The 27,368-nt window shown below is 40.9% G+C and overlaps 2 protein-coding genes and 1 pseudogene across 8 annotated transcripts in view; all 3 read left to right on the plus strand.

Annotated features, from left to right (window-relative positions):
- Positions 1-13,847, plus strand: part of ablim1a (actin binding LIM protein 1a) — an 89,248-nt gene extending 75,401 nt beyond the window's left edge. For 3 of the 6 annotated variants that reach the window (XM_080448645.1, XM_080448644.1, XM_080448646.1), the window contains 8 exons: positions 375-479; positions 1,619-1,666; positions 3,017-3,157; positions 5,070-5,158; positions 5,928-6,051; positions 6,851-6,912; positions 9,158-9,218; positions 9,652-10,172. In XM_080448645.1, the coding sequence (XP_080304771.1) occupies positions 375-479; positions 1,619-1,666; positions 3,017-3,157; positions 5,070-5,158; positions 5,928-6,051; positions 6,851-6,912; positions 9,158-9,218; positions 9,652-9,806 (785 nt within the window). In that variant the 3' untranslated portion in view covers positions 9,807-10,172. Of the gene's footprint in view, positions 1-374; positions 480-1,618; positions 1,667-3,016; positions 3,158-5,069; positions 5,159-5,927; positions 6,052-6,850; positions 6,913-9,157; positions 9,219-9,651; positions 10,173-10,664; positions 10,740-12,063; positions 12,145-12,385 lie in introns of those variants that run through there. The other 3 variants (XM_080448649.1, XM_080448648.1, XM_080448647.1) reach the window with 3 other exon arrangements.
- Positions 13,848-16,895: 3,048 nt separating this feature from the next.
- Positions 16,896-20,524, plus strand: LOC308100485 (putative E3 ubiquitin-protein ligase TRIML1; annotated as a pseudogene). Its single transcript has 5 exons — positions 16,896-16,940; positions 17,369-17,464; positions 18,524-18,754; positions 19,150-19,325; positions 19,938-20,524. The product of its transcript is annotated as a putative E3 ubiquitin-protein ligase TRIML1 (transcript).
- A 793-nt stretch (positions 20,525-21,317) lies between these two features.
- LOC308100486 (hyaluronan-binding protein 2-like) lies at positions 21,318-26,630 on the plus strand (the record flags this gene model as incomplete). Its single annotated transcript, XM_080449549.1, has 13 exons — positions 21,318-21,379; positions 21,674-21,764; positions 21,930-22,025; positions 22,149-22,259; positions 22,373-22,489; positions 23,213-23,323; positions 23,419-23,590; positions 24,421-24,518; positions 24,737-25,079; positions 25,191-25,333; positions 25,418-25,552; positions 26,150-26,295; positions 26,469-26,630. The coding sequence occupies exons 1-13, from the start codon at positions 21,320-21,322 to the stop codon at positions 26,628-26,630; spliced, it is 1,785 nt and encodes a 594-aa protein (XP_080305675.1). The 5' UTR covers positions 21,318-21,319.
- Between the last annotated feature and the right edge of the window lie 738 nt (positions 26,631-27,368).

Raw genomic sequence — 27,368 nt, forward strand, 5'->3', positions numbered from 1 at the left:
CTCAGTGGAATTTCATTTTTAATCTCTGTATTGCTGCATGTTGACAGGTTTGTTTTGTTTTGTTTTTACCACAGAACTGCTATTAGACATTAACAGACATTGTACATCATAATTAATAATACATCTCCCAAATGCAAATGTTTTTTTCTATTTTAATTTCCTACAATATCAGATCTACTACTTAAGTCTGCTTTACTTTCTCTTTAATTAACTTCATTAACAGCATTAATCAAAACAAATCAGATTATTTCCCCTTCGGAGTGACTTGGTCCAAAGTCGCTCCCTTCATGCTCCACGCTAGTGTCCAGACATCTTGGTTTTTACCTCTAGTCCTCCCTGCTTATGTTTCTGTTCTTCATTCTTCTCATCCGGAGGCACTGACCCACCAAGCGGCCGGAGCTCCCCCCTCCCCCTCAGGCCCGACAGCCGGCCGGTCACTCCGCCGCTCTCTCTGACCCCTAAACATTTCCACCTCCCAGGTAGGAGCCGGAGCGCACCCTGTCACTGCTCCATCTCTGAACTCTCTGATCGCCGTCAACACTCTTTGTCAATCTCGATCTCGTTTCCTCTCTTTTTCTGAGTCTCTCTCTCCCTTCCTCTCTCTCCCTCTCTCTCTCTCTCTTCCACTCATTCTGTCTCTCATCCCCTTGCCACTTTATTGTCTCCGCCAGGCCGAAAGGCAGGGCGAGAGAGTATGTTTTGCACCCTGTCCGTCCTTCCGTGTGTGTCTGTGTTCTTCTGTCTGTGGACAGCTAATCGCAGCTTGATCGCAGCGAAACTGTGCACACATGCCAATTCAGAACCTCTCCCCCAAATTGTTCACATGAGCCTGTAATAGCGCCACCAGGATGCCACTTTTTAAAAAACACATTTTTGGATATTACTCCTTCAGATTTTATCCAAATTTCACGCAAATCGGTACACATAATCTCTATAGTCATGTGATGAAGACAGATCTGTTTGATGATTTTTCATATTCCATCCTGATTGGCTAAGATTGACATCTAAAGTTTGCAGGTGTAGCCCGTTTTGAACAAAATGCCACAAATCATGAACGCAGCGTCCGATTGCGGTGAAACATTTGCACGCACTTTTGCACTACGTTGAGGAACAAATGCCACCCTTTCAACATTGACCTATTATAGTGCCACCAGGAGGCCGAACAAAAAAATCACATTCCAGGCTCATTGGCGAATTCCGAACATTGCTGGCCCACACTAACCTACCTGACCTGGTGGAGAGACCTGTGCTCCGAGGAGCACTTTTTCTAATTCCATTTGTGTCAACGTTTTGATCCCCCTACCTCTCCTAGAGACAATTAATGCACCATTAGAGTGCAGTATCATGGGAGGGGGGGGGGGCTGGGGTAGATAGAGGCATTTAATACAGACATCAATATGAGGACTGGGTTTACTGTAACTACTGTATTTGCTTTTTACAGTAAGTATTTGCTACTGTAACATTTTGGAATGCTTGACATGCACAGTCTTTACCATAATTGTTTGATACATTCCTGTTTACTTCAGTGTTTTTGCTACATTCATATTGTATCGTGCATTCATGTAATGGTGGCACAATGTTCTTACTAAATGTCCTTATTTTATTTTATTTTTTCCAGATCAGGGGATCAACATCTACAGAAAACCGCCCATCTACAAACTGCACGGTATTTTAACTCATTTAACTTGTTTTCATCTCATTTTATGAGGCAACAGTAACTGTACAGCCTAGTATTTCTAAAGTTTGAGTGCTATGCTGTAGTTATTGAAATGTTTTATGTCAGTGGCTCAGCGAGTCGTGCTTTTAATTACTAATGTCAGTGGTGTAAAGTAGCTTAGTACATTTACTCAAGTGCTGTACTTAAGTACAATTCTGAGGTATTTTTTACTTTACTGGAGTATTTCCAGTTTTTAGTATTTCAGAGGAAAATATTGTACATTTACTCCGCTACAATTATTTGAAAACTTTTGTTACTACGGTAGTTATTTTGTAGATTTCGATTATTATTACATAACAGTATTTGATGCCAATACTTTTGTACTTCTACTCAAGTACATTTTAAATTCCGGAGAGTATTTCTACATCGCAGTATTGATACTTTTACTTAAGTAAAACATTTGAGTACTTTTTTTCACCACTGGCTAATGTACTGGCCTTCAATGGAAACTGTGTGTCATAGCATTAACCATGTGCAGTGTCCACCTCCAGTGTCTAATGTATGAGCACTGTTTGAAGTCTCTCTCTGACCCTATACTCTGTCTGACCACCGTAGCTTGTGCTACACTGTCCTTCTGATTTAATCCTGTGTTAATCCTTGCTTTTCTCATATTAAAGGGATAGTTCAACCAAAGAATTACTTTTTGTTCTATCGATTAGTCACCCCATGGAGACTTGAATTCATGGATTTCTTTAGTTTTTGTTGCATTTCTAAGCCAATAATTTGATGACCAGCGGACCGGTAGGCAGTGGTTCCCGTAGGAGCCACAAAGGAGACACTTTGTGTCTCCTACCGGAAACGCTGCCGGTCATCAAATGATTGGCTTAGAAATGCGACAAAAACATAAAAATATCCATGAATTCAAGTCTCCATGGGGTGACTAATCGATAGAAAAAAAGTCATTTTGGGGGTGAACTACCCCTTTAACTTGTAAAATGGGGTGAGACAATTCCACTTGTTGCCGGTGCAGGGAAGTTGTTGACTTATGTACTTTATATTATACTGAAACAAGTGGTGTGGTCTGCTTTATTGAGAATAATGACTCAAGAAACTAGCAAGAAATTAGCAATAAGTGAAACTATGAGGAAGATCAGTTTTAAGGCCGAATACAAAGTAAACCGACTTGTGACTGAAAACAGACATTTTTGCAGCCAAGTCAAACCCACGACAGTCTGGCACCGAGCGATCGCCGAGACTTGACGATCGGACGTTGCCAGATAATTTGAAAAACGTGCGCGGCGGGTCCAAGACTCTGACCCACAGAGACTGATAGATCAGTTCCCATGGTTACCGATTTAGATACAGCTGCCATGATAGCGGCCCAAATCAAGACCGCTGATGACATCATCAGATCCGCCACCTTCCCCGCCGCCCATGCTCCCACTGCGGATACCAGCGAGGGCGTCCTTTGGCCCTTCTCTCCCTCTCTCGCTGTATTAGGTACAGTAGGCTCCCCCCGAAGAGCATGCTTACACTGCTGCTGCCCTCTAGTGGCAAAACATACCCTTAACAACAGTGGTTCTCAATTAAAAAAATAATGATATATATTTCAAGGACCCCCATAACTCTGGGAGTGTATAAATGGTTGGGTCCAATTTGGTTCCATTCGTACACTCTCAGAGTGACGGACTTGTAGGGGGCCCATTTGGAACCCCCTCAAGGAACACTGAGGGTCCCTGGACCCCCATTTTGAGAACCACTGCCCTAACACCTATAGTCTTGCGTCTAAACCACATTGGTGATGTCTGACTACCGATACGTCGGGGGGGAAATCCAAATTTAGACGTATCGGTAGGCGGAGATCTCCGGTTGTCTGGCTACGCGAGACTACCTGATATTCTAAACACAACCTAACCTTTAACCCCAGTCTCCCTGTATAGGCTCCGCCCCTTTAACCCGTTCAATCCGGGAACGCATACTGTGTCCTTTTTAGATTTAGAGTTATAACCCTTATTTTATACTTTGGGCTTTTCAAAGATAGCAGATCTACAAGCTCATGGCGATGAGCTTGTAGATCTGCTATTTTTGAAAATGTTTGAACGTTTGTGCAAATCTTTGAATATATATTTTCTTAAAGCGAACGTTTGTAACTCAAATCTTTGCTTCTTTAGGGAGATCCCTGGAACACAATATTTGACAAATCTTCGCTTTAAAAAATATATATTCAAAGATTTGCATTCATTTTCACGATTTTTCAAAAATAGCAGATCTACAAGCTCGTAGCGCGGCTACGAACTTGTAGATCTGCTATTTTTTGAATAGCCAAAGAAATCTTAAAATGACACAGATGCGTTCCCGGATTGAACTGGTTTTAACTGCATCCCTGCTTTCACTATGCTTTTCACTTCAAGCACAGGCTTATACTGTTCAGTTGTTGGCATCTGTTGGTGTTATTATTAAGTTTGCTTGCACAGCACAGCGGCGTTGTTGTTGTACCTCTCTGAATGGCTCGCATTTCTGCTTCTTCTTTAACTATCTGTTGCTTGTGGTATAGCCTCAGTCATGCCGTTTTTTTGTCGTTGTTTTATTTGGGTTTTTAACCTAGAGCACATAACTAGTGTCCTTGCTGTATACTCAACGCTGTCACACAAATGACTTGGACAGAGATAACTGAGACTGACTTCAAACTGATTCGCGCCTTGTCTCGTCTCGTCCTGTTTCTGTGTATATTCACAACATGCAGTTATTAAGATCTCGACGTAAAATAATTCCGAGTGTTAGTTTAACGCCAAGAGTGAAAAACGTGGAACCGTTTTATGCTTTTGGAGTTAAGTCAACACGCTGAGGATTTAACTGTGTAGTTGCTGCCAGCGTTGACCATCTCGTCACGATGTCACGGTGGCTGATTTATCTGTTTGTCCGTCTAGTCAACTCTGTCTCGCATTTGTGTTCTATCGGTCCCCCTGTGTGTGTTTGTGTGTGTTCTTCACCACTCTGCAGGAGTTCATTAGTCTATGCAGGCCTTGTTGGGCCTCAATGATACAACCATATGTTTCTGTCTTTGTATTAAATCATTTCATTATTAGGTACAGTCCAATACACAGTAAACTGTGTGTGTGTGTGTGTGTGTGTGTGTGTGTGTGTGTGTGTGTGTGTGTGTGTGTGTGTGTGTGTGTGTGTGTGTGTGTGTGTGTGTGTGTGTGTGTGTGTGTGTGTGTGTGTGATTTATCTTTTTAGAGTTTCTGGTATCCAGAAAGCTGTGCGTGTGTGAACGCACACCTGTGTGGGTGTGCATGGGCATACATGTACGTGTGAGTGCATGTGTGTGCGTGGGCATACATGTACGCGTGTGTGTGTGGGTGCGTGCGTGTTGTTTTTCATCTTCTGAGTGGTTTGTTTGTGGCACCTCTAGGCTCATCAGAATTGAGGAGACGATCTAAGGAGGAGGATGAGGAGGAAGCCTTGAAAAGAAAACAGCTGCAGGAGGAACATCTTAGCAAGGTCAGCCAGGCTTCATCCACACACCTTTAACAACACAACAAAACCTTACCAGACGGCCTATTTAAACCATCTATGGCAGTGGTTTTCAACCCTTTTCATATCAAGGTCCATTATTTATTCGGCATTTCAGCCACGGAACCACCATTTGATGAGATTTAGACTCCCAGACCCAAGACTTATTATTATATTATATTTTGTTATCGTTTGATAAGATTTTGTCCACAATTCTTGATGTTGGTACCATAGGAGAGATAACAGGCAAACGTTGATCAAAAATAACAATTCTTTAATTAAGTAAAGATCAGTGGTTCTCAACCAGTGGTCCGGGGACCACCAGTGGTCCTTGAGTGGGTTCCAAGGTGGTCCCCAGCTAAATGATGGAGAGTTGGTTACCAAATGGACCCTTATACAGTAGATCATTTAACTCTACGTTTTACAATCATTTAACCCTTGAGAGCATAAAATGAAACCAAATGGGCCCCGTAAGGGTCCATTTGGTTTCATTTTACACTCTCAAGAGTTAAAGATCTATAAGGGTATTTGGACCAAAGTACATGGCACACACACATTTTGGTGTGTCTAACTCTAGTTCTGCTAGTTAGACCGTACCTAATCTGTGCTCAAAGTGGTGCAAAGGGGTTGTATTTAGTCTTAATTTAAACCTCAGATTTTAATTCTGGATTTTACTGTGTAGAAAATACTTCTTTGTCTGGTTGCCATTTGTTCTGTGAGGGCTGTGAAATGATGTATTTGAATGTGTGTATTTCAGATCCAGTCTGGTTTGGGGAAGCTCATTCTGAAAGAAGAGAGGGAGAAAGATCAGATCAGAGAGCGTCACGCACGCAGCCTCTCCGCTCAGCGCTACGATCCCAAGCAGACCAACTGTGACGCAGGTATTTAACCCCCTGGTATGCTGCGTCAGCCCTGGATCACATAGTACTTGTCAGTGGTGTAAAGTTAACTAAGTTCATGTACTCAAGTACTGTACTTAAGTATAATTTTGAGGTATTTTTACTTTACTAGAGTATTTCCAATTTTCAGTACTTTTACTTGTACTCCACTACATCTCAGAGGCAAATATTGTACTTTTACTCCACTACAATTATTTGAAAACTTTAGTTACTTTATCTTTTTTGATTATTATTACAAAACCACTTCAGCCCTATATATACATTTGGGCCATTTGAAAATAGCCGATCTACCAGCTCACAATGCGTCACATTGCGACGCATTGTGATCTTGTAGATCGGCTATTTTCAAAAGATTTTTATGCATTTTATACATTTGAAAACTTGTACGGTGTTGTAATCAGGTGTGTGTGTGTGTGTGTGCATGTGTGTGTGTGCATCTGTGTGTGTGTCTAAATGGAAATGGACTGCATTTATATAAAGCTTTTTCTAGCCATCCGCCCACTCAAATGCGCTTTACAATGTACTGTCATTAGTCACATTGAAGAGATGTTGCAGGCAGGGTCTTCACCCCCCTGGAGCATTTTTTATCTCCTTTGAATTGCCATTGAAAGGCCATCGACTGAAATATATCATACTGTATGATTCAGGTCTGATTTAGGTATGTCACGAAGATGCGATATGTATAAGCTGCAGTGCAATACCACGGTCTGCTAAATAAAATAGACTTAGCTTTGTGTTTTCATGCAAACAAGCTGACCCAAAGACCAATTTGATGTTACAGATCCAACTTCTCCTACTAAAACCAACTCTCTGCCTGGCTATGGAAGGAACGGGATGCATCGGGTAAGAACTCATTACAACTACATTATTCCAGCATCACAACATCAATCACGTGGCCGTAGCTCAATCACCTTCAGAATCATTTGCCAAATACCATAAATTATACATGGGCAACTGGCGGCCCGGAGGCCACATGCGGCCCCCACCTTCACTTAATGCGGCCCGCAGGTTAATATCGGAATACTGATATATTATTGATTTCAGCTGTTACAATTCCAAACATGACCCGCTTTAATCACTTCAGTCTATGTTGTAGATCTGCTATTTTTGCTACTTTTGTGTGTGACATAGAATGGCATTAAAATATTTAAAATTAAAATATGGAGATAAGAGGTTTCTGCCCGACGGTATATATGCAATGTGGCCCTCTGGAGTGAGTGTGGAAATATAGTGGCCCTCGCCTTCATCAAAGTTGCATCACCCCTTCCATAAATGCACAGAGATCAGGGGGTGACATTATCAGCATGTATTTGCTCCAATGTGACCAAGCTAAAATGTATGTGCTTTTATAATACTGGTAATTCAAATGATTCACCTTCTGCAAAATATGGTAGTAAGTGGTATGTTTTTGTTTAAGAGTTAAAGCTCTATATTATGATCTCATCTCACTCTTGCTTGAGTGTTTGTACAGTAAAAGGGGTCTTCCAGAGTGTTTGTACAGTAAAAGGGGTCTTCCCATCTGTCCAGCTCTTTAGTAAACATCCCAAATGTTTCCAATCAGTAGAGAGAACCTCATAAAGATAATTTATCAGCTTTAATTTGATAGTGTTCCAGTTCAGTGTGTCATCACTTTTTATTTATCCTCTATTTAGTTCTCTCTTCTGGTTGAATAAAATTGGCAAAGATGGGTAGACCTCTGTTATTGGAATATAGAGCTATTTAACACTTATTTTAGCAAAAATAATTATGTATGTACTGTATGTATGTATGTATGTATGTATGTATGTATGTATGTATGTATGTATGTATGTATGTATGTATGTATGTATGTATGTATGTATGTATGTATGTATGTATGTATGTATGTATGTATGTATGTATGTATGTATGTATGTATGTATGTAGATGTTGAAATGTCCTTGTGGGATGGTCTATATTGGTCAAGCTAAACGCAATCTGAAAATACGAATAGCTAAACACAAAGCGGTGATCAGAAACGGTAACATGGAATATGCCATTGCACGACATTGAGACACATTGAGACAAGGAGTGGGGGCATGGATCAGCAGCCACACTTAAATTCATGGGCGTAGAGAAGGTCAGCCTGCCACCTAGGGGCGGTGACATGAAAAAAATGCTATTACAGAGAGAAGCACATTGGATCTTTACTTTAAATACTATGGAACCTAATGGCTTAAACGAGAGCTTAGACCTCAGGCCCCTTTCTATAATCTTAAATGTTATAAATGTGTCATTATCTCACTGCCCTATTTATATTTATTTTTTAAGATTGCACTGCCCTATATATTTAACAGTCCCATTTTGACTGACTTACCTGGCCTGCTCCATGTTTAGCCTACATCCTGACCTCTATTGAGGCCCACTTTGATTGTGCCCACCATGATATTTGTTTTGTATTTGAAAACTTTGCATTGTAATACATTGGTATAAATGGGTTTCTTTGCACCATTGTGGTGGGTTGATGGGACCCTTCGTCGGTACATTTACTATATATATATTTATTTTGATGTATTTATACTTTCTCTCTAAATGTGTTATTATTTGATCTGTTTGTTTCATGGTGTTTGTGTATACAGCGTCTTTTCCTGCCTTTCCCTGTATTTAATTAATTGAATGATTTATACCACGCCTGGAGTTGTGGAATGAGTGTTTAATGACTCTGAGTGACACTATATGTATGGAACACTCACACCTTAGTATAGCACCTGACGAAGCTCACGGCGAAACACGCTGTGCTAAAAAAACACTTTATGCAGTAGTAAGTTGTCCATCTCTGTTCTCTGGAGTGTGCAGTCCCTTCTTTTTTGAAAGGTCCATCCCTTTTTTACAGTATATATATATATATATATATATATATATATATATATATATATATATATATATATATATATATATATATATATATATATATATATATATATATATATATATATATATATGTATGTGTTTATGTCACACTTACACCACCTTAAATTTCTGTGTGTTTAATTGTCTGCTGTTCTTGATTTGCAAAACATGATGTTTTTCCGTTTATTTATTTTTTGCTCCAACATGTGCATTCCTGCAGCCCCAGTCCACAGATTTCACCCAGTACAACAGCTATGGGGACATGTGCGGGGGCGGAAGAGGTGAGCGCTCCCACCAAATAGAGACAATCTTCTTATCTCTTAATCAGTTCACCAAGGTTATTCAGCACCATCGGTATTTGCAAAAAAAACAAAACAAAGAAACTCATTACAAAAATCCACATTAATTTTGAATCACTTAAGCACTTTTTAAATGAATAGTGAAAATAGACGATCTAAATATGTCATGATGCGTGAGCTTGTAGATCTGCTATTTTTGCTAGTTTGGAAAATCTCAGAAAATCTTTGCAAAGTTTTGGAAATCTTTAATCATTTTTGGAATATTTCTGATCATTTCTGAACCTTTTCACCTATAATAACATGGCCAAAATAGGGAGGTAATCATCTGGTAATAGATAGTATAGCCTGGTAGGGTAGATTTGATAGGAAAACCATTAACTGTGAGTCTCATTTTCTGTCCCATTTTGTCCTGCAGAGTTTCAGGTATGTGTCCCATCTGCTTTATTTACATGGCATGCTTCCTCACCTTGCATAATGTATTTGCTTGCTGCCCCATGGGTCACAAGACGTGCGCACCTTGTCCCAAAATGCACCTCGCCCCACTTTGCTGAATGCTTGCATCAGTGTTAGACTGTCGGCTACAGGGCATGCAGTGCAGTGATTTGTAAATGCTTCTTTACTTTGGGGAGGCGGACATGATGGTGTGTGGACATTGAACCACTCACTGTACTGTACATGCAGTGTAGTGTCATTGCCTCTCATGTCTTGTTTCTGTCAGTTTACCAATGTTTTGAGTCAAGCTAAATGTCTCATTTGAACGGTGGTGTAAAGTAACTAAGTACATTTACTCAAGTGCTGTAGTTAAATACAATTTTGAGGTACTTTCACTTTACTGGAGTATTTCCTATGTTCAGTTATTTTACTTCTACTCTACTACAACTTTAGTTACTAGTTACTTTGCAGATATAAATGATAAAACATACATTAACCACATTAGCCCTATTTTATACCTAGGATATTTGAAAATAACAGGTCTACAAGCTCTACATCGCGACACGTTGTGAGCTTGTAGATCTGCTATTTTCAAACATTTTAGTATGTTTACTTTTGGTACTTTTAAGTACATTTTGATACCAATACTTTTACTCAAGTACATTTTGAATTCCAGACTTTTACTCGTAACAGAGTACTTCTACATTGCATTATTGATACTTTTACTTAAGTAAAACATTCGAGTACCTTTCCCACCACTGCATTTGAACATGTGATGTAGAGAAACACTAGAAAAACCCTGAAGAGATTTTCAAAACAAGTGTGCAAACCTTCTTGAATCTTGAATGCTTCATTCCCTGATTCCTAAAGTAGAACTTGCTCCATCTAATGAGAATAGTGACTGACCAGTGAGTGACCACAGTCACTGGGGGATGTTCATGCAATTGATCCAGTCCCCTCCCACTATATTACATTTGTGTATGTTCTATTCTTTAGCACATTAAGGATGGCCGTGCAGCACTTGCAAGGATGGACAGGGGAGTATCTATGCCTAATATGTTGGAACCAAAAGCAAGTATCTCCTTCTTTTTGTATTGATGAAAAACCTAGCCCGTAACCTCAAATATAGTAGCATACTTAAAACTTGTTGTTCTTCAAAGGTGCCTAATATATGTCGTTAATTAACTACTGCTGTTTATATTCAACAAGTCAAAAAAATGAAGAAAAGCCCAACTCAAAGACAGGAGTGTGGAATTAAATAATAATAATAATTTAATTTCCTCATTTAAAATCTGTGGTGTGGGGACATTGGTGGAAGAAAGCGATAAACTAACTTTTTTATCAACGGTAAAAGACTCACTAATAGCTGGCTTCCTGATTTGGCATGCTGCTACAGGACCAGCCGAGTCACCCTTATGCGCTTTAGCATGCTGGCTTCTCCATTATTCATCTGCACATAGCTAAGCTTTGACTGACAGTGGCTGGATACTGTATGCAGCCATACAGTTGCAGAATCCAACACTTAAGATTATCATCCAAACAACTCATATCACTGTATATACTACTTAACATAGTATATAATGAGGTGTACAGTATACTACTGTGTGAATATGAGTTGAATAGAGGCCGCCTACGACTTCTAGTTGCTTATTATTGGGCATTTCAGTTGAATTAACAGTGGCAAAATGCCACATCAAAATAACTGGACACTTCCCTCCTTGTGAGATGATATCAGTTCATTTATATTAATTTATTATATTATATTATATTATATTATATTAGTGGCTTTCCAGGACAGCCATTCCCATGTAGACCTTTCTTCATTATTATTATTGAGACAAATTTACTCCTTTTATTTGGTATACGATATTACTCTGAGAATGCAGACCCTTTTCATTGTTTTCACACTATATCTCCCTTACCCTTTTCTCAGCATTTACCAACTGATTGCACGTCAACACACCAAAAATGGTATGCGTCCCGGTAGCCACCATACACAGTAAACTCCTCAGTTATAATTTATCCATTTGTTATTCTGAGAGTGTACAAATGCAGTCAAACGGACCCTTGCTGGTCCATTTGATTCCATTTGTACCACTCCCAGAGTTAAATGAACAGAGGATTTTACTGTGCACAGAGCTTACCATGCACACCTCCCCCAACCTGTTAACAGCAGCCCCTCACCTCCACACAACAACAACCTCCCTGCACACACCTGTTCTCCCTACCAGTGATTCCCACCCTGTCTCAGTACAAAACAAAATTGCCACAAATTTGTGTCATATCAAATTGTTTACAGGTTTCTGAAGCTTAAATCAGTTTCTAGGTTTTGACTTTTCCCCCAACCCCCACTTTCTTATTATTCTTTTTATTGACAAAGTGTCTCCTTCTGAAGGTGTATCCATATGAAATGCTCATGATAACCAGTAGAGGGAGAGCTAAACTGCCCAGGGAGGTGGACAGAACCAGACTGGAGGTATCAGCTTTCCCACATGACCGTCTGCAATTGATACTGGAATTGTCTACTTTGTGTAAATAAGATGTTACACAAGTGCTACTGTAGCAAGGAATGTGCAGTATCCATTGCCTCTTGTCATTTTTGCAGTGACCCCCCTCCCTTTGTGGCGTTAATGCTAACCACAAGCCCCCCCCCCCCCCTCCTCCCTTATTTCCCACCCTCCCCTCCTTTGTTTTCTCGACCTTTCTTCTCACTCTAGCGCCACTTAGCGCCCGAAACGTTCTTTGACATCTTTGGAATGGAGATCCAGGAGTTTGACAGGCTTCCCCTGTGGAAACGCAACGACATGAAAAAGAAGGCCAAGCTCTTCTAAGGCTGTCAGAACAGCATGCATTATACTGCACTGGTTCTCAACCTGTGGGCTCGGGCTCCACTGGTGGGCCAAGTGGGGTATTGCAAATGGGCCCCTCAAAAAATTGCCAAAAACACAGATACTTTAATGATAATATTACATCAGTTTTAAAAAGTGATGGCAAATAAACACAATCGATTGATTGATCATTAAAATAAAACATGCTCTCGAAATGCAGGAGGCCCACCAACCTGACCCCTTAACACGGCAGCGTTAAGTGGTCAGGTGGGTGGGCCGCGGACGCTTTTGAGATTTTCTAAGTGGGCCCTGATCCAGAAAAGGTTGAGAGCCACTGATATACTGTACATTCATTCAGATAGCACACTTCCAACTGTAATCTAGATGTAGCTTTTTTGTTTCTTTTTTTTTCTTCTCATTTTTGTTCTCTCTCTGTTTTTCTGACATACATAACCATGCAAGGAAGCAATGAAATGGACTCTCTTTTTTTTGCCGGTGCTTCCAGAGACTTGCTGTTGCACTGAATGATTTGTCCAAATTGGCGATAGACTTGCTCATGGAGACAAGGAGTGGCGGGGGAAATCTCTTCCACGTTCAAAAATGACAAAGAATGAGGATGAATCATCTCGAGGGTCATGTTATTTTATTTTTATTTTTCTTTGACTGCGCTTGTTTTCTTGTTTTGCTCTGAATGGAACTGCTTTTCATGTATTTATTTTTTTGCTTGTTTTCCTTCCTACTATTTGTTGCTGTTGATTCCTGTGGAACTTTGTAATTACAGTAGAAACCTTTTCATGGCACCATTTATGAAAAATGTCCATGCTATTTGCTTGAACGTGAGTCAGCGTCCCACTCCGCCCCCCGTCCCCCCGTCCCCCCACCTGGGCTGAGAGATTTTTATAGCCCAATGCTGGCATTGAATTGACTCAGTGAGTCCTTCAGATAAAAAAGTGACTGGGCATTCAGTTAGCTGACCGACCCGTTGTTTTGCTGGATCTACAACATGAAAACTTAATTGTTATAAAACATATTCATCATGCTCTTACTGCACATGCCAGGCATTCATAGCTGACCCGGACAAAAAAAAAAAACTCTCACTCTCTCTTTCTCTACTCTCTTCTCAGGCTCTCATTAACCTGGCCATTATACTTTCCCTTTAGTTGTACTGGAATAACAATTCCTCTGAACATATTTCAATGCCGTATCCAACATACAGTACAGTAACCAACAATAGCTAAAACACCCAGTGTAAAGGAGTAACTGTATTTGAAATAACTGTTTTATAAATGAAACCCACACTGCCATTTGTTGTATTGAAATCTAAGCCAATAAAGCTTTAAATCACCCTGAACCGTATGACCCTCGGCTGTACCAAAGGTATCCACCGCCTGTATTGTTTTTTTTTCGTTTTTTTGTATTTCATCCATAATAAACACTGGTTCCGCACTGTTGTACATATGTTGAGGACTGGTTTTCATGGGACCAATCTTATATATCCTAGACTTAAAGCCAAACCAGTGGCAATCACACACGTGTTTGATTCTGTGCATAAATAGAATATATTCTTCCCCCTGTTATTTATATTTCTGTGTGATACTTTGAGACTTTTATAGATGCAGTCTGAGTGTGGGATATGTATTCTCATGAATAAACAAAATATAGCCTATAAAAGGTTAAAAAAAAAGAGCACTAGAAAGTATTGTGCTGGGAACTCTACAAAAAACACATTGTTGCTCATGCAGGTACTTTGTCACAAAAAACAAGCAACATAGAGCACCGAAGTCTGGCGTAATTTACGCATCCTACCTGGTGCGCGGTTTTCCACCCCCATTGTGAATTCCCATAGACGTCTTTAATATCGCGTCAAATAAGAACTGTGTTCCAAAAATAAACAAATGATCCCGGCGATTTGACTCTTATGGATATGAAGCATCAACTGAGAAAACGATAATGTTACTTCCGCCGAATTAGTAAAATTTTCACCTCTGACAATATCACAGAGACAGTTTGTTTATCTTTGGACCCCAATTCTTATATGAGACGATTCTATGATGACCCAATGTTATTCTCCATAGAGAAATTACGAACCAGGGGATGAACGAGTGAAGTCAGGACTTCTGTACTCTATGGTCATCTTATTACCTAATTGGGCTGGGCAGTGAATAATGACAGTGTAGGGTGGGTGATGGCTGATTCAAGCAGTCACACCTGGCCTGAGTAACTAATTGGACACAGAGCTGGGTGTGACTACCCACCTGTTGTGCATCTAGCTAATAGATGCACACAGTCATCGGCTCATCGCTTAAATCAACCTAGCCCTGAAACATGACTGTCATACCATGACAGTCATGGTGCCGAGTCCCCCTGGTCTAAAGTTGTGTTCGATTTTTTCACATTGCCATCTCTCACATAAACATAAACGTTCAGATTTCAAATATAAAGTGCTTACCACCGAGCCACGGATGTTACAAGGCGATGCGGACCGCGATGAGTACCCGTATCTCCCGTATTGTTCAATAAAAAGCATTTTAATCCCATCGCCGGCCATTTTCTTTTTTTGTTTTTTTTTGTTTTGTAATGTATCAGAGTGCAATACACCTCCCAACCATTAGTGTCGCATGGTTGAAAGTATCGGAGACAATTTGGAGAAAATGGCCGGCGATGGGATTAAAATGCTTTTTATTGAACAATACGGGAGATACGGGTACTTATCGCGGTCCGCATCGCCTTGTAACATCCGTGGCTCGGTGGTAAGCACTTTATATTTGAAATCTGAACGTTTATGTTTATGTGAGAGATGGCAATGTGAAAAAATCGAACACAACTTTAGACCAGGGGGACTCGGCACCATGACGCTTGTATTCAAGCGTCATGTGAACCATGGCTAAAATCAACCCAACCTTTATTATCCTAGACAGTAATACAGAAAGAGGAAGATAATTCAAATCCATGATTCCATGGTCATGCGGAATGCACACTAACTGGCTCAGACCCCAGCTGTGTCACTCACAAATTCTCTGCTCCCTAATCCCTATACAGTAGGGAGTTCTGTGTAGGGGACTATATACAGGGCATAGATTCGGGGCATTTGATTCTCTGTCAAAAAATATTTGAATATTTAATTCAAATGTTTTATGGTCATGATTTACCAGGAGCCTGGATGGCTTGGTTCCAGGCTTAAAATAATTTATATAAATATTTTCTGAAATCTCTATGGGAAAAATGTATGGAGGCACCACAAAATGGCCATCACTGCTGTGCCAGATAGTGAACTCGAGGTTAAAAAATGTTTTTGTGTGCCAGTCAGATAAACGTCTGCATTTTTCTTTCAGCACAATGCACGATGGCATGTACAGTATGGGGTTTGTGACGGGTTGTACCATACCTTTCATGATGCACTATGGGATAGGATGAGTCTACTATACAGGGTACAATAACATTCAGACATCACTACAAGATGGCGTAATAGGGAGGGAGTGATTTCAGACACAGGGCAGGAAGGACAAATAATAAATAATGATCCTGGTTTCTGGGAACATGGCAATGAAAATAGAGATTTCTCGGTATATAGAAAACGTTCTGTGTACAGTTCCACAATGACTCGTTTGAATGTCACAACTGAAGCGTTCACCAAAAAGCTACAGTACTTAGCATGTGGATTACAGTATGTGACTTGATCCCTTTCCTCTGGATCAGTTTACACGTCACGTACAGTATACAGACAAAAGTCCTTCACATTGTCATTGAGTGGTCCTGGCAATGCTCAAAAGTGATTTGCATTAAAGGGATTCCCCCCCAAAATGACTCGATCGATTAGTCACCCCATGGAGACTTGAATTCATTGATATGTTGTAGTTTTTGTCCCATTCCTAAGCCAATAATTTGATGACCGGCAGCGGTTCCCGGTAGGAAACACAAAGAGTCTCCTTTGTATCTCCTACCGGAACCGCTGCCTACCAGTCCGCTGGTCACTATCCCGCGAACTATCCCTTTAAATTCCAACCACTCTCTGTTTTCTCTGTCGTGAAAGAGCCTTTGTTGTAAATGAGAAGTTTAAGTGTATAGCAAGCAGCCTGGTCTGGGTCAGGCCATGTCAAGTTCCTAACATAGGAGTTTGGATATCAAATGCCTGTGGTGGCTTTTGCTACATGTGGTCAGCCTGTCCTACTTCCTATACTAATAAATGCTCAAAACGGTCAGTCCGTCCTCATCCATTTTCCTCCTCAGTGGGTTGACCGATCAATCCGAAATTGCACATGGGCCTTGTCCATTATCCATTGGCATAGATCCAATAACACCAGGTGATATGAGATCTGTAGTCACAGTCTCGGGCCCATAGCCCGCCCGGACGGACGGACGGTGGGTGGAGATGCGGGCATGGACTAGTTTAAAAAGAATGATGAACAAACTATGGGAGGAGGTCAAGGGGAATCTTTCCAGCTTGGTGGGTCATACTGTAATTACTTTTTCAATTCAATTCAAACTTTATACACACACAGGGGGTCCATACAGCAAAGACCACAAAAGACTGCAAAAGACGATGAAGATGATACTATGTTTTACAAATCACTGCACAGCTGGCAAGCAATTGCAATGCTTTGCTTTGCAATAACCTGTAAGGAGAAGGCCACTGATTGTAAAATCCTAAATGTTAATTTAACTCTCAAGAGTTAAATGAACACTTATCTAACCACTGCACAATGCTCTGTTAGCCAAGCTCCTATTACTTCTATTTAGATAAGACAAAAACCTGGGATCTGGTATGAGGGGATTCTGCTGCACTTCACCAGAATCATTCTCTGGGATCCAATTAGCCGGAAGTTGAAATGAAATTGTGTTGTGAATGTTTCTGCGACCCCCCCTTTCACACAGGAGATGTTAGAAAAGCAGCAGGAGAGTCTACAGAAGCAAAGGGAAGCAGTGAAATACAGGCTGAAGAAGCTAGCTGCACGTCAGTCAGAACTCACAGTAAGTTGTTTGTACTACTAGTGTTCTCAAATATTACTTTGACAAAAAACATCTTGTTTTCTTGTGCTATACATATAAACAGTATATCTGTATGTCAGCCATGATCTTTGTACCCAGAAAGCACTACTGCTGTAACATTTAGTGGTCAGGTATTGACTGCACAACAGGGGCGTAGCCACGGGTGGGCATAGGTAGGCCTGGACCCCCCTTTTTGGTTTTTGTGCCCACCCAAAAAAAAAAAAAAAGAATATATATATAAAAAAATAAAAATAATAATAATTATATTAAGCCTTTTTGATAACAGTATATATATATATATATATATATATATATATATATTTTTTTTTATCTCATCTTAAAGGGATATTTCACTTTCAAAAAAACTTTTGGTCATTTTATCGTCTACTCAGGCCTTTGTGAGCCCCCCAGACAGTTTTTAAGTTGCTCGATTCAGTATTTATACATTTGATATTCATTTTATCAGACACGCCCCCTTCCTATACAAACCCATTGTAACTTCAAACTCCATTTTAACCATGTTAGATTCATCAAAAACACCCGTCCTTGGTTCTGGTGACTCACCCTGCCCCCCTAATACGCGAGGGGGCCGTGTTTTTTCAATTACTTTTTTCATTTATTTTAAATATTTTTTTGGAAAATTAAAAAAATAAAATACAATAACATTTTTAAATAAAATCAATGAAAAAAAAGTTTTTTTGAAAGTGAAATATCCCTTTAAGCCATTCTCAACTAAAATAACAATGTGGACAGCAATCTCTGCATTCAAATTCACACTGTTAAGCTGCTAAATTATGTAGTGGGTGTCAATTTCTTACTGATTGGAGATGACAACCTGTCCATTATCTACTCAACCAATACAAATGCATTGCTAAACCATGTGCAGATAGGCAAAAATAAGTATTAATTAATTAATGCACACGCACACTGTGCCCACCCACATTGTGCCAGGCCTACCTACTAATTAATTCCTGGCTACACCACTGCTGCACGATGCACACCTTGCTCACACACAATGATCGATGCTTGTGCGTGACCTAGACAAAGTCAGCGGTCATAAGGGACGGCATCATCAGGAAGTATCAGGAGATCCATAAGGTCCTGGAAGAGGACCTGATGGTGACTCTAGCCCACCTGGAGATGGAGGAGAGAGCTGCCGTGTCAGCATTGGACGGGCTCATGGAGAAGAACTGTTCGCTTATCCAGGAAATAGAGCAACACCTGGCCAGACTTACAGTGGAACTGGCTCTGGACATTGATCCCAGTGCGATGGTGACTAAAGCTATTTATTTTAGTTGTATTTATTTATTTCATAGTGAAACTAAATTAACATTATGTGATTCCATTGCTCTCTCTCTCTCTCTCTCTCCCTCTCTCTCTCTCTCTCTCTCTCTCTCTCTCTCTCTCTCTCTCTCTTTCTTTGCTAAATCTTTCTTTTTTTCCCCTTGTCCAGAAGGACAAAGAGAGTGTTGGCAGGTACGGAATCTAAGACAAAAACATAAATGTATACCAACCTATACCAATCTGCTGTGTTTATTCTCCAATCATATAGTACTCAGCAAAATCCATAGTGTCTTTCTGAGTGTTCTCCTGAGAGAGACCATCACGGCAAAAATGTTTACACTCCCAAGTTGGATTAACAAACATTTTACAGCGCACAATAGCAGCTGATGTGGTTCCTGGCCGTCTCTCTCACACAGGGTGATGGACCTGCTGAACACCACAGAGCCCAGCACCGTGAAGCTGGATGAGGCCAAAGCCGAGCAGATCCTCAGCCTCACCAACAACATGCTGCTGCTGATTCGCTCCCAGACCCCCATAACTAAGACCCTCCTCAAGAGCTGTCAGTTCACACACTTAACGTTACACTACTTTATACCAGAAGTACATTTTACAGCAAATAAATGATATGCTGTGGGAGGTTTCAATGAGACGTATAACACTACCGATATGTCGATATGTGTTGTATTTTACCCCTTTACCCCTTTTCAAAGCAAATTGACAAAAGGTGGTTAAGATGTTTGGCTTCAGTGTCCCTTCCCATGCAAATCTCAAGTGTGACACTGGCACAATCACGCCTAGGCAGAATGCAGAAACAAAACAAAATAAATCACGCCCCCTTTGAACTTCTGACCTATCACACATCATGTTCGGCTAGTGGACATGTTCGGTTTAAACTTAAGCGTCACCAGGCTTTACACACAGTAGGAAGCCTGGTTTTCATTTTGAATTGACTAGTGTGATCCGGTCTAGGCCAGATACGGCTATTAGTTGTGGAATTCAACCCCAACTAATATCAGTATCTGGCCAAGCACTGCAATGGTATTGTTCTCCAACATAAAAGCCGAAACGACACAAAACGACATCATTCCCCTTAATTATCAGTATGTATAAGACGATATATTGCGCTGATATCTTGTAATATCATATTGACACTGTTGGTTTCTGTCTCCAGATTCCAGTGAGGTGCATCTCAATCCAGAGACCGGCCACCCTAAGCTGATCATCTCGGCCGAGGGTGACAGCGCAACTTACACAGACACGTGGCAGGAACTGCCCGACCTCCCGGGACGGTTCGATTCCACGCTCAACGTCATCAGTTCACAGGGCTTTAGTTTTGGCCGCCACTACTGGGAGATCGATGTAACTGGAAAAACCTATTGGGAACTGGGCCTCACCTATCCAACGATCCCTCGCAAAGGTAACACTGAGGACTGCTGGCTGGGCCGGGGGGTTTCATCCTGGTGTGTGGAGTTTTTTGATGGCGAGTACACAGCCTGGCATGGAGGGGTGCCCCACCAGCTGCCTGTCACGAAACACCTCCGTCGCATCGGGGTCTTGTGTAGTTTCCCTGCAGGTTTAGTGACGTTTGTAGCGGCAGACAACATGGCCCCTCTGTTCTCCTTCTGTGCGGGCACGTTCACAGACTGCCTTCACCTAGCTGTGTGCCCGGGGCATGACCATAAAGGCACCAACGCCAGACCTATCATGATCTGTAACACACCCTCGCCCACTAGTACTCTCTGTACGAGTAAAGACTAGTGTACTTTTTGTTGTAATTTCTTTAATGATTGTCGTGTTGATGTTGCTGACGTCAAATTTCTCATCTTTGAAATAAAAATCTATATATCTCTATATAAAAAGCATTTGTATGAAAATAAATTAACTTCAGATGTTATACTAAACGGTAGACAAGGTTGGTTTTACACTCTCTTTGTAATAGAATTCCATTTCTCTCTTGATATTAAAAAATATATATTGTGGTGTTACTAATACCTTAAGGATGATGAGTAATTCATGTTGTCATATATTAAAACATGTATTTGTACAATTAGAATTCTGCTTTAAAAGATCCTCTTGAAAACAGATCACACAAGTGCACACAGTTCATTTTGGCCTTAGATGCACCTGCCTGGATGTGAATCTGAAGGGTTACAAAGTCTACATTCAAGCAAATAATGAGCTCTTAGCAAACATGCTCTCTGTGCTTACAGTATACAGTATGCGTTGCAAGTGAATATTGGCACACTCACCCATTTAAAAAGAAAAACATTATGTTGCAGTTGAACTTCAAAAACATTAACAGTTAAAGAAGCTGAGGAGCCCTACTGTATATGTTGTGCCATACGTACAGTATTATTAATGTTTGCTGCGTAGGATGTGTAGTGCACTGCACTGATTACAGTTGGAAAAACGCCACTGTCCACAAGTCAATTAAAAAACAGATTCAGCTACTTGTACGGGCCATGACCATACAGTACAAAGGTTAGTATACTTACACAAATGTTGAGAGTAGATTGTCTCACTCTCCCGGACGTCCTCTGATCCACTGCCATCATGAACCTTAAAGTCCTCTTCTTGTGCCTGATTTTAACGATGCTCATCACATCTGCTGAAGTATGTATTTTGATCCCTTTTTTCTTACAGTGCTTGACGTCAGGCATGGCAGTATGCAAATATAGAGTAATGGACAAACATAGTTTAAGCCACTGTCTCTGTGTTATAAGTAACCACCTTTGCCGTGAATAAAACACCTCCGGATTTGTCAGTCATATTTGCTTTGTGATATTGTCTTTCCAATGTTGTCTTTGAATTGTCTAAAGGACAGTCAGAGCAGTGAGCATTACTGTATGTGTTTTTACGATGACTATGATGTCAATGGCACTGATGAAACCTTCATCATTCTCTCAGCTGAGAAAACATAAGCGGAAACACAAGCTTCAGGTTGAGGATGGTGCTGAGAGAAAACGTTTAAGGGACCGGGTTACAGATATCCTGGACGGTAAGCACTTTACTCCATTACTCTTTTATAGTGTACTGTACAGTATGTGGTATATGATAATATTATATCCTTTATTGGGAAAGAGAGAGAGAGATAGAGAATCAAGAATAAAGAAAACTACATGGATAGAGTAATGGACTAACAATGTTATGACTCATGTTTTAGACTTTTTCTATCAGATCGTAGATAGCGGGAGTGATGACGATGATGATGAAGATGATGACAGAGGAGACTGGATTTTCGAACTTCAAGAACCAGATGGTGAGAATTCAATCTTATAAGTAGGGAAATATAGAATGTTCCCATATTATTACACATATTAATTTCTCATACGAAGCATACATTTTCCCATGTATCTCCCCATTTGCTTTACACTCATCCCAGGACAATGCAACCCGAACCCTTGCCTCAATAATGGCATATGTGAGGAAAAAGGCATGAGGAGATTCAAATGTGACTGTCCCGAAGGCTTCAAGGGCAAGAAGTGTCAGAAAGGTTTGCAAAACAAAGTATTTGTGCACGACGGTATTGCTACTTTTACGTCCAGAATTTGAGTACTTCTTCCACCACTGCATGAAACCATAATATTATTATTACTATTACTGCAGCCCGCAAACATTGTAAGAGGGGCAGATGTGGACGTGGTGAGTGTGTCCTGACCTCTGTGGCCCCTTTCTATGAATGCCATTGTAAGGAGCCCTTCCAACCGCCAGACTGCAAAACAGGTAGGAGTGTCTCTCCAACAGTGTACTCCTCTTTGGCTTGAATTGATCTGTGTGCTTTGCTTTAATCCATTAAAAACGGGAACCCATCTGTGTCATGTTCGATTTCTTTGGCTATTCAAAAATAGTAGATATACAAGCTCATAGCGCGGCACCGAGTGCTGCTCTATGAGCTTGTAGATCTGCTATTTTTTTTTTTAAACGAACATTTTAGCAAATCTTTGAATATATACATTTTTTCAAAGCGAATTTTTTAAACTCCAATATTTGCTTCTGGGGGTCCCTGGAATAAAATATTTTGAGATGGGGGTCCATTTTTGGCATGACATGAAAAAGTTGGAGCACCACTGATATAGCTGTTATAACTGTTAGGATGTATTTGGCCGCGGACCCCCATCTCAAAATATTTTGTTCCAGGGACCCCCAGAAGCATAGATTTGAGTTAAACATTTTAGATTAAAAAATATATATATATTCAAAGATCTGCACACATTTTCACGATTAAAAAAAAAATAGCAGATCTACAAGCTCTGCTATATATGTATATCTGCTATATACTGTATGTATATCTGCTATTTTTGAATAGCCGCAAGAAATGTAAAAATGACACAGATTCTTTCCCGGTCTAAATGGGTGCAAATCTACCTGTGTAGTCATTGAATTTAATAATAGATTTTAAAATGTTACCCGTCCATTTGTAACAAGAAAGCTTTCTTTATTTTAAAGTTTCGTTATGTGAACCCAATCCCTGTAAGAATGGTGGAACGTGCGTCCGGGATGAAGACGACTTTGACTGCGAGTGCAAGGGAGGGTTTAGAGGGCAATTCTGCCATGTTGGTAAATACCATTACTACATGTGACAACCTCTTCATTCTATTGTATGTGGTCTCACAAACTGTGTACTGACCAAGGCGTGTAATATTTACCACCAGGCCCTAATGACTGTTATGTGGGCGACGGTGAGTCGTACCGTGGCAACGTCAGTGAGACAGACGACGGCCGCGAATGCCTCCACTGGAACTCTCACTTCATCCTGGAGAGAGGAGTTAACCCCTTCACTGCCTATGAGGACGCTGACGGATTGGGCCCGCATAACTTCTGCAGGTCAGGTTTTAAAGATCAACTTTGCACACATGTATACATATATGCATAACCTGTATGTGTGGACCAAGGGGCCTGCTTCTGAGCTGTACATTGAGTCTACGTAGGAAGTGACAGTTCATATGAATGGCCTGTAGTTTCGCTGTTTTACCCCTGCTGGTGCCAGAAAGAATTTCTCTCCATTCAAGTGGGTGGGTTTTTGCTGAACTTTAGATAGATTTTATTACCTTAATAGACATTTTCATAAATACTATATGCTTCCAGTCGCTAGTTTAAAGTCTTCTTTCAATCACCATGATATGCGTTTTGGTAAATAATGGTTCCCTTTATTTTAAAATTGATGATAAAGTAGGGTGTGTTGTAGGAGGGGCGTGGCTACCTTGTGATGATTTGATTGACAAGCTACACAACCAATAGCATTCATTCACCACCCCCGCTCTGGCTCCAACTAATAGCATTAATTTCTGTGTGCATAGGATATGACGCGATATGACGCGACATACTGTAGAAAGATGGTGGATTTGAAATTGCTGAAAAATAGGCTTCATTTAGGTCTGTAGAGTCTATGGGCATAACGCTGTCCATTCTTTTTCACAGTCTATGGTGTGGACCCCATAAAGAAAGGAAATGTGTTCAAAATATGTATTAAAAAAGGTGCAAACATACAATATTTAGAGTGGAAGAAATTACATAATTTTTTGAGGAGCCAAAATGTTGGGACCAGATTGACCCCATTGTACAATTGCAAGTTCTGGTAACTACATGTTTGCACATTCTGAAACCTCAATATGGTTATGAAAACAAATATTGCTGCTCATGTTTCTGTGATCCAGAAACCCGGATGGAGACGTAATGCCCTGGTGTTTCATCAGAAAAGGTCGCAAGTTGTGGTGGGACTACGGTGATGTGACTGAATGCTCCGACTGTACAGGTCAGACTAAACAGACTCTAATGGTTAATGTTGTGACTCATTATGCAACAAAGTACATATCCTGCGTACAACTCTTCAGACAACTCCCTGAAATATTATATGCAGTAGAACGTTACATTATAGCGAGCACCTCTTATAAATGCCCACTTATTTTCTCTTCTTTCCTGACAAGAAGCAAAAAATAATGAAGTTTTTAATTTCTTTGTATTTATTTCCAGCTGTAGTACCAACTGGTGTATCCCCTCCCGGTCCCCAGCCCCAACCAACCGTTCCCCAGCCCCAACCAACCCTTCCGCGGCCCAAACCAACCGTTCCACAGCCCAAACCAACCGATCCTCAGCCCACATCCCCATCCCAACTGGAGCAGTTCAAAGCCTGTGGGAAACCCGAGCCTAGGAAGCCCCTCACACGTATATACGGAGGTCTGAAAGTGAATCCTGGCGCTCTGCCTTGGCAAGTGTCCCTGCAAGCAAGGCCGAAGGGAGCAACCCGTCCCCACAGTCATCTGTGTGGAGGAGTCCTCATTAAGAGCTGTTGGGTACTGACGGCTGCCCACTGCATGTAAGAAATCTGTTGTTCTATAATTTAAATAGGAATACTTAACACATTTGAACCAAAGGTACTCCTTCTCCAATATATTATTTGAGTGCAATCATTTATATTCTGCCACAGTGATCCAAAGAACGAATTGGAGGTGGTGGCAGGAAGTCTGTCACTGGATTTGGAAGAGCCCACAGAGCAAACCTTGGTCGTGGAAGAGACCATCGTTCATGAGAACTACAGAGAGACGCCTGCAGCCGTTTACAATGACATAGGTGATCAATGTAGCTCTAACTCAAATCGCTAAGTTTATCGTCACGCATTATTTGGAAATAACCAGTAATGTTCCCCTGTTTTAGCTTTGTTGAAGCTGAAAGGTGCAAACGGCATCTGTGCCAACGAGACCCAGTTTGTGAAGGCGGCCTGTCTGCCTGATGCTGCATTCGCTGATGGATCAGAGTGCACCATTGCTGGATGGGGTGCTACGGAGCAGTGTAAGAACACTGCCATTGCACACAGCATGAAAGCCTTTGCTTTAATCCCGATCTTCTTTTAAACTTGATGGATCGATAATCTCGAGCTACAAGCTTTTTCAGTAAAATCTTTACGTTTAATTACTACTAAACATTCACCAGAAATAGCCGACTGTGCAACTGTACTTGGAAACTCCATTTCCCTAAGTATATAGAGGGTTTAAGTGGTTATAGTACCCTATTTTTGAGTGGTGTAACCGCTCCTATAAGAGGGGTTTAGGACCCATCCGTGGCGAAGGTTTTTCTTTCCGTCGTGAAAATGTGTCTTTCGCTGTGACGCCATGCTGTGGAAAACACGCCCATAGGCTAAGCTCTGCAGGACGTGCCGTGATTGGCTAGCGAGACACATGATGAAATTAACTTCAAACTTCGCAGACGCGCTGTGATTGGCTAGCGAGACGCATGATGAAATTAATAATAATGTAAAAAATGTAAGCACGTCACTTCGCAGGACGTGCTGTGATTGGCTACCGAGATGCATGATGAAATTAACAACTCATAAATAGCACCGCTCACTTCACACTGGGTGTGATTTTTTTATGTATTTCTTGGTGGTAGCTCAATATGGTTCCAGCCACCTACTGGACGCCCAGGTGCTGCTCATTGACCAGCAGATGTGCTCTGACAAGAAGGTCTATGGGAACGCCATTGATGACAGCATGTTCTGTGCCGGCCACCTGCAAGGAGGGACAGATTCCTGCCAGGTCAGTAGAGGAATTAGTGTGTGTGTGTGTGTGTGTGTGTGTGTGTGTGTGTGTGTGTGTGTGTGTGTGTGTGTGTGTGTGTGTGTGTGTGTGTGGTGTGTGTGTGTGTGTGTGTGTCCCTTTCTAGTATTGTATGTAATTTACATTATAAAGGATGTTCATTTATGTTCCAGGGTGACTCTGGAGGACCGCTGACATGTCAGAGGCATAATACCCACTTCCTTTATGGTCTTGTGAGCTGGGGAGACAAATGTGCTGTGGCGAATAAACCAGGCGTTTATGCAAAGGTCTCCCACTTCCTGGACTGGATCAAGGCAAAGACGCAAGCAGTCTAAGTCATCTTTGTTAGGCAGCAGTATGACAACCGGATAAAGGGTCGAGTTGTGATTGGATCCATCTGAGAAATGCATATAGACAAGAAGGGTTAGAAGGATCATTATTGCTGTAAAAAGATGGCTTTGGGGGGAAAAGTGTAATATAAATGATGTTTAACCAGTTATCATCACTTGTTTCCTATAGATTTATGCATTCTTGTCATAAATAAACAGTTCTTTCATAATTGTTCTCCACCGTGTCTATTATAGCTTACACTAGTACAGTCAGCAGTGCAGTGGAGCCAGCAGATTCAGTCCCTCAAGTGTATTATCAGATTAATGACGACTGCAGGCAGTGATACATTGTGTAGAAATGTAAATTTATTAAAGAGGTATATTATATATCATCTCCGTCGGTTGGAAACCTCATATGTCCAAAACTGTTTAATTTTTCATAGTAGGGCAGGGGAGAGGGTCCCACAGCACCCGAGTGACATATTTTTTTAGGACCCTTATGGTGTCTAGTTAAGATTTCTTCTTGTTGCCCAGGTCAACTAATGTCCCATGGGGTGCACTTTTAACCCTTTCTTACACCTATCACCAACCCGAACAATAAAATGGAGACACATTTGTCTATATAATTTTGACCCAAGGAATTCATTAAAGCGGTTATTATTAAGATTCAAGCACATCTTGACTCTGTTTCAGGACATAAACAGCAAAAAACTAGCAGTTTAAAATCTGTGTGCAAATTGGAGA

The sequence above is a fragment of the Gymnoscopelus braueri genome (genome assembly GCF_963280865.1).
Source record: "Gymnoscopelus braueri genome assembly, chromosome: 14".
NCBI lineage: Eukaryota > Metazoa > Chordata > Actinopteri > Myctophiformes > Myctophidae > Gymnoscopelus > Gymnoscopelus braueri.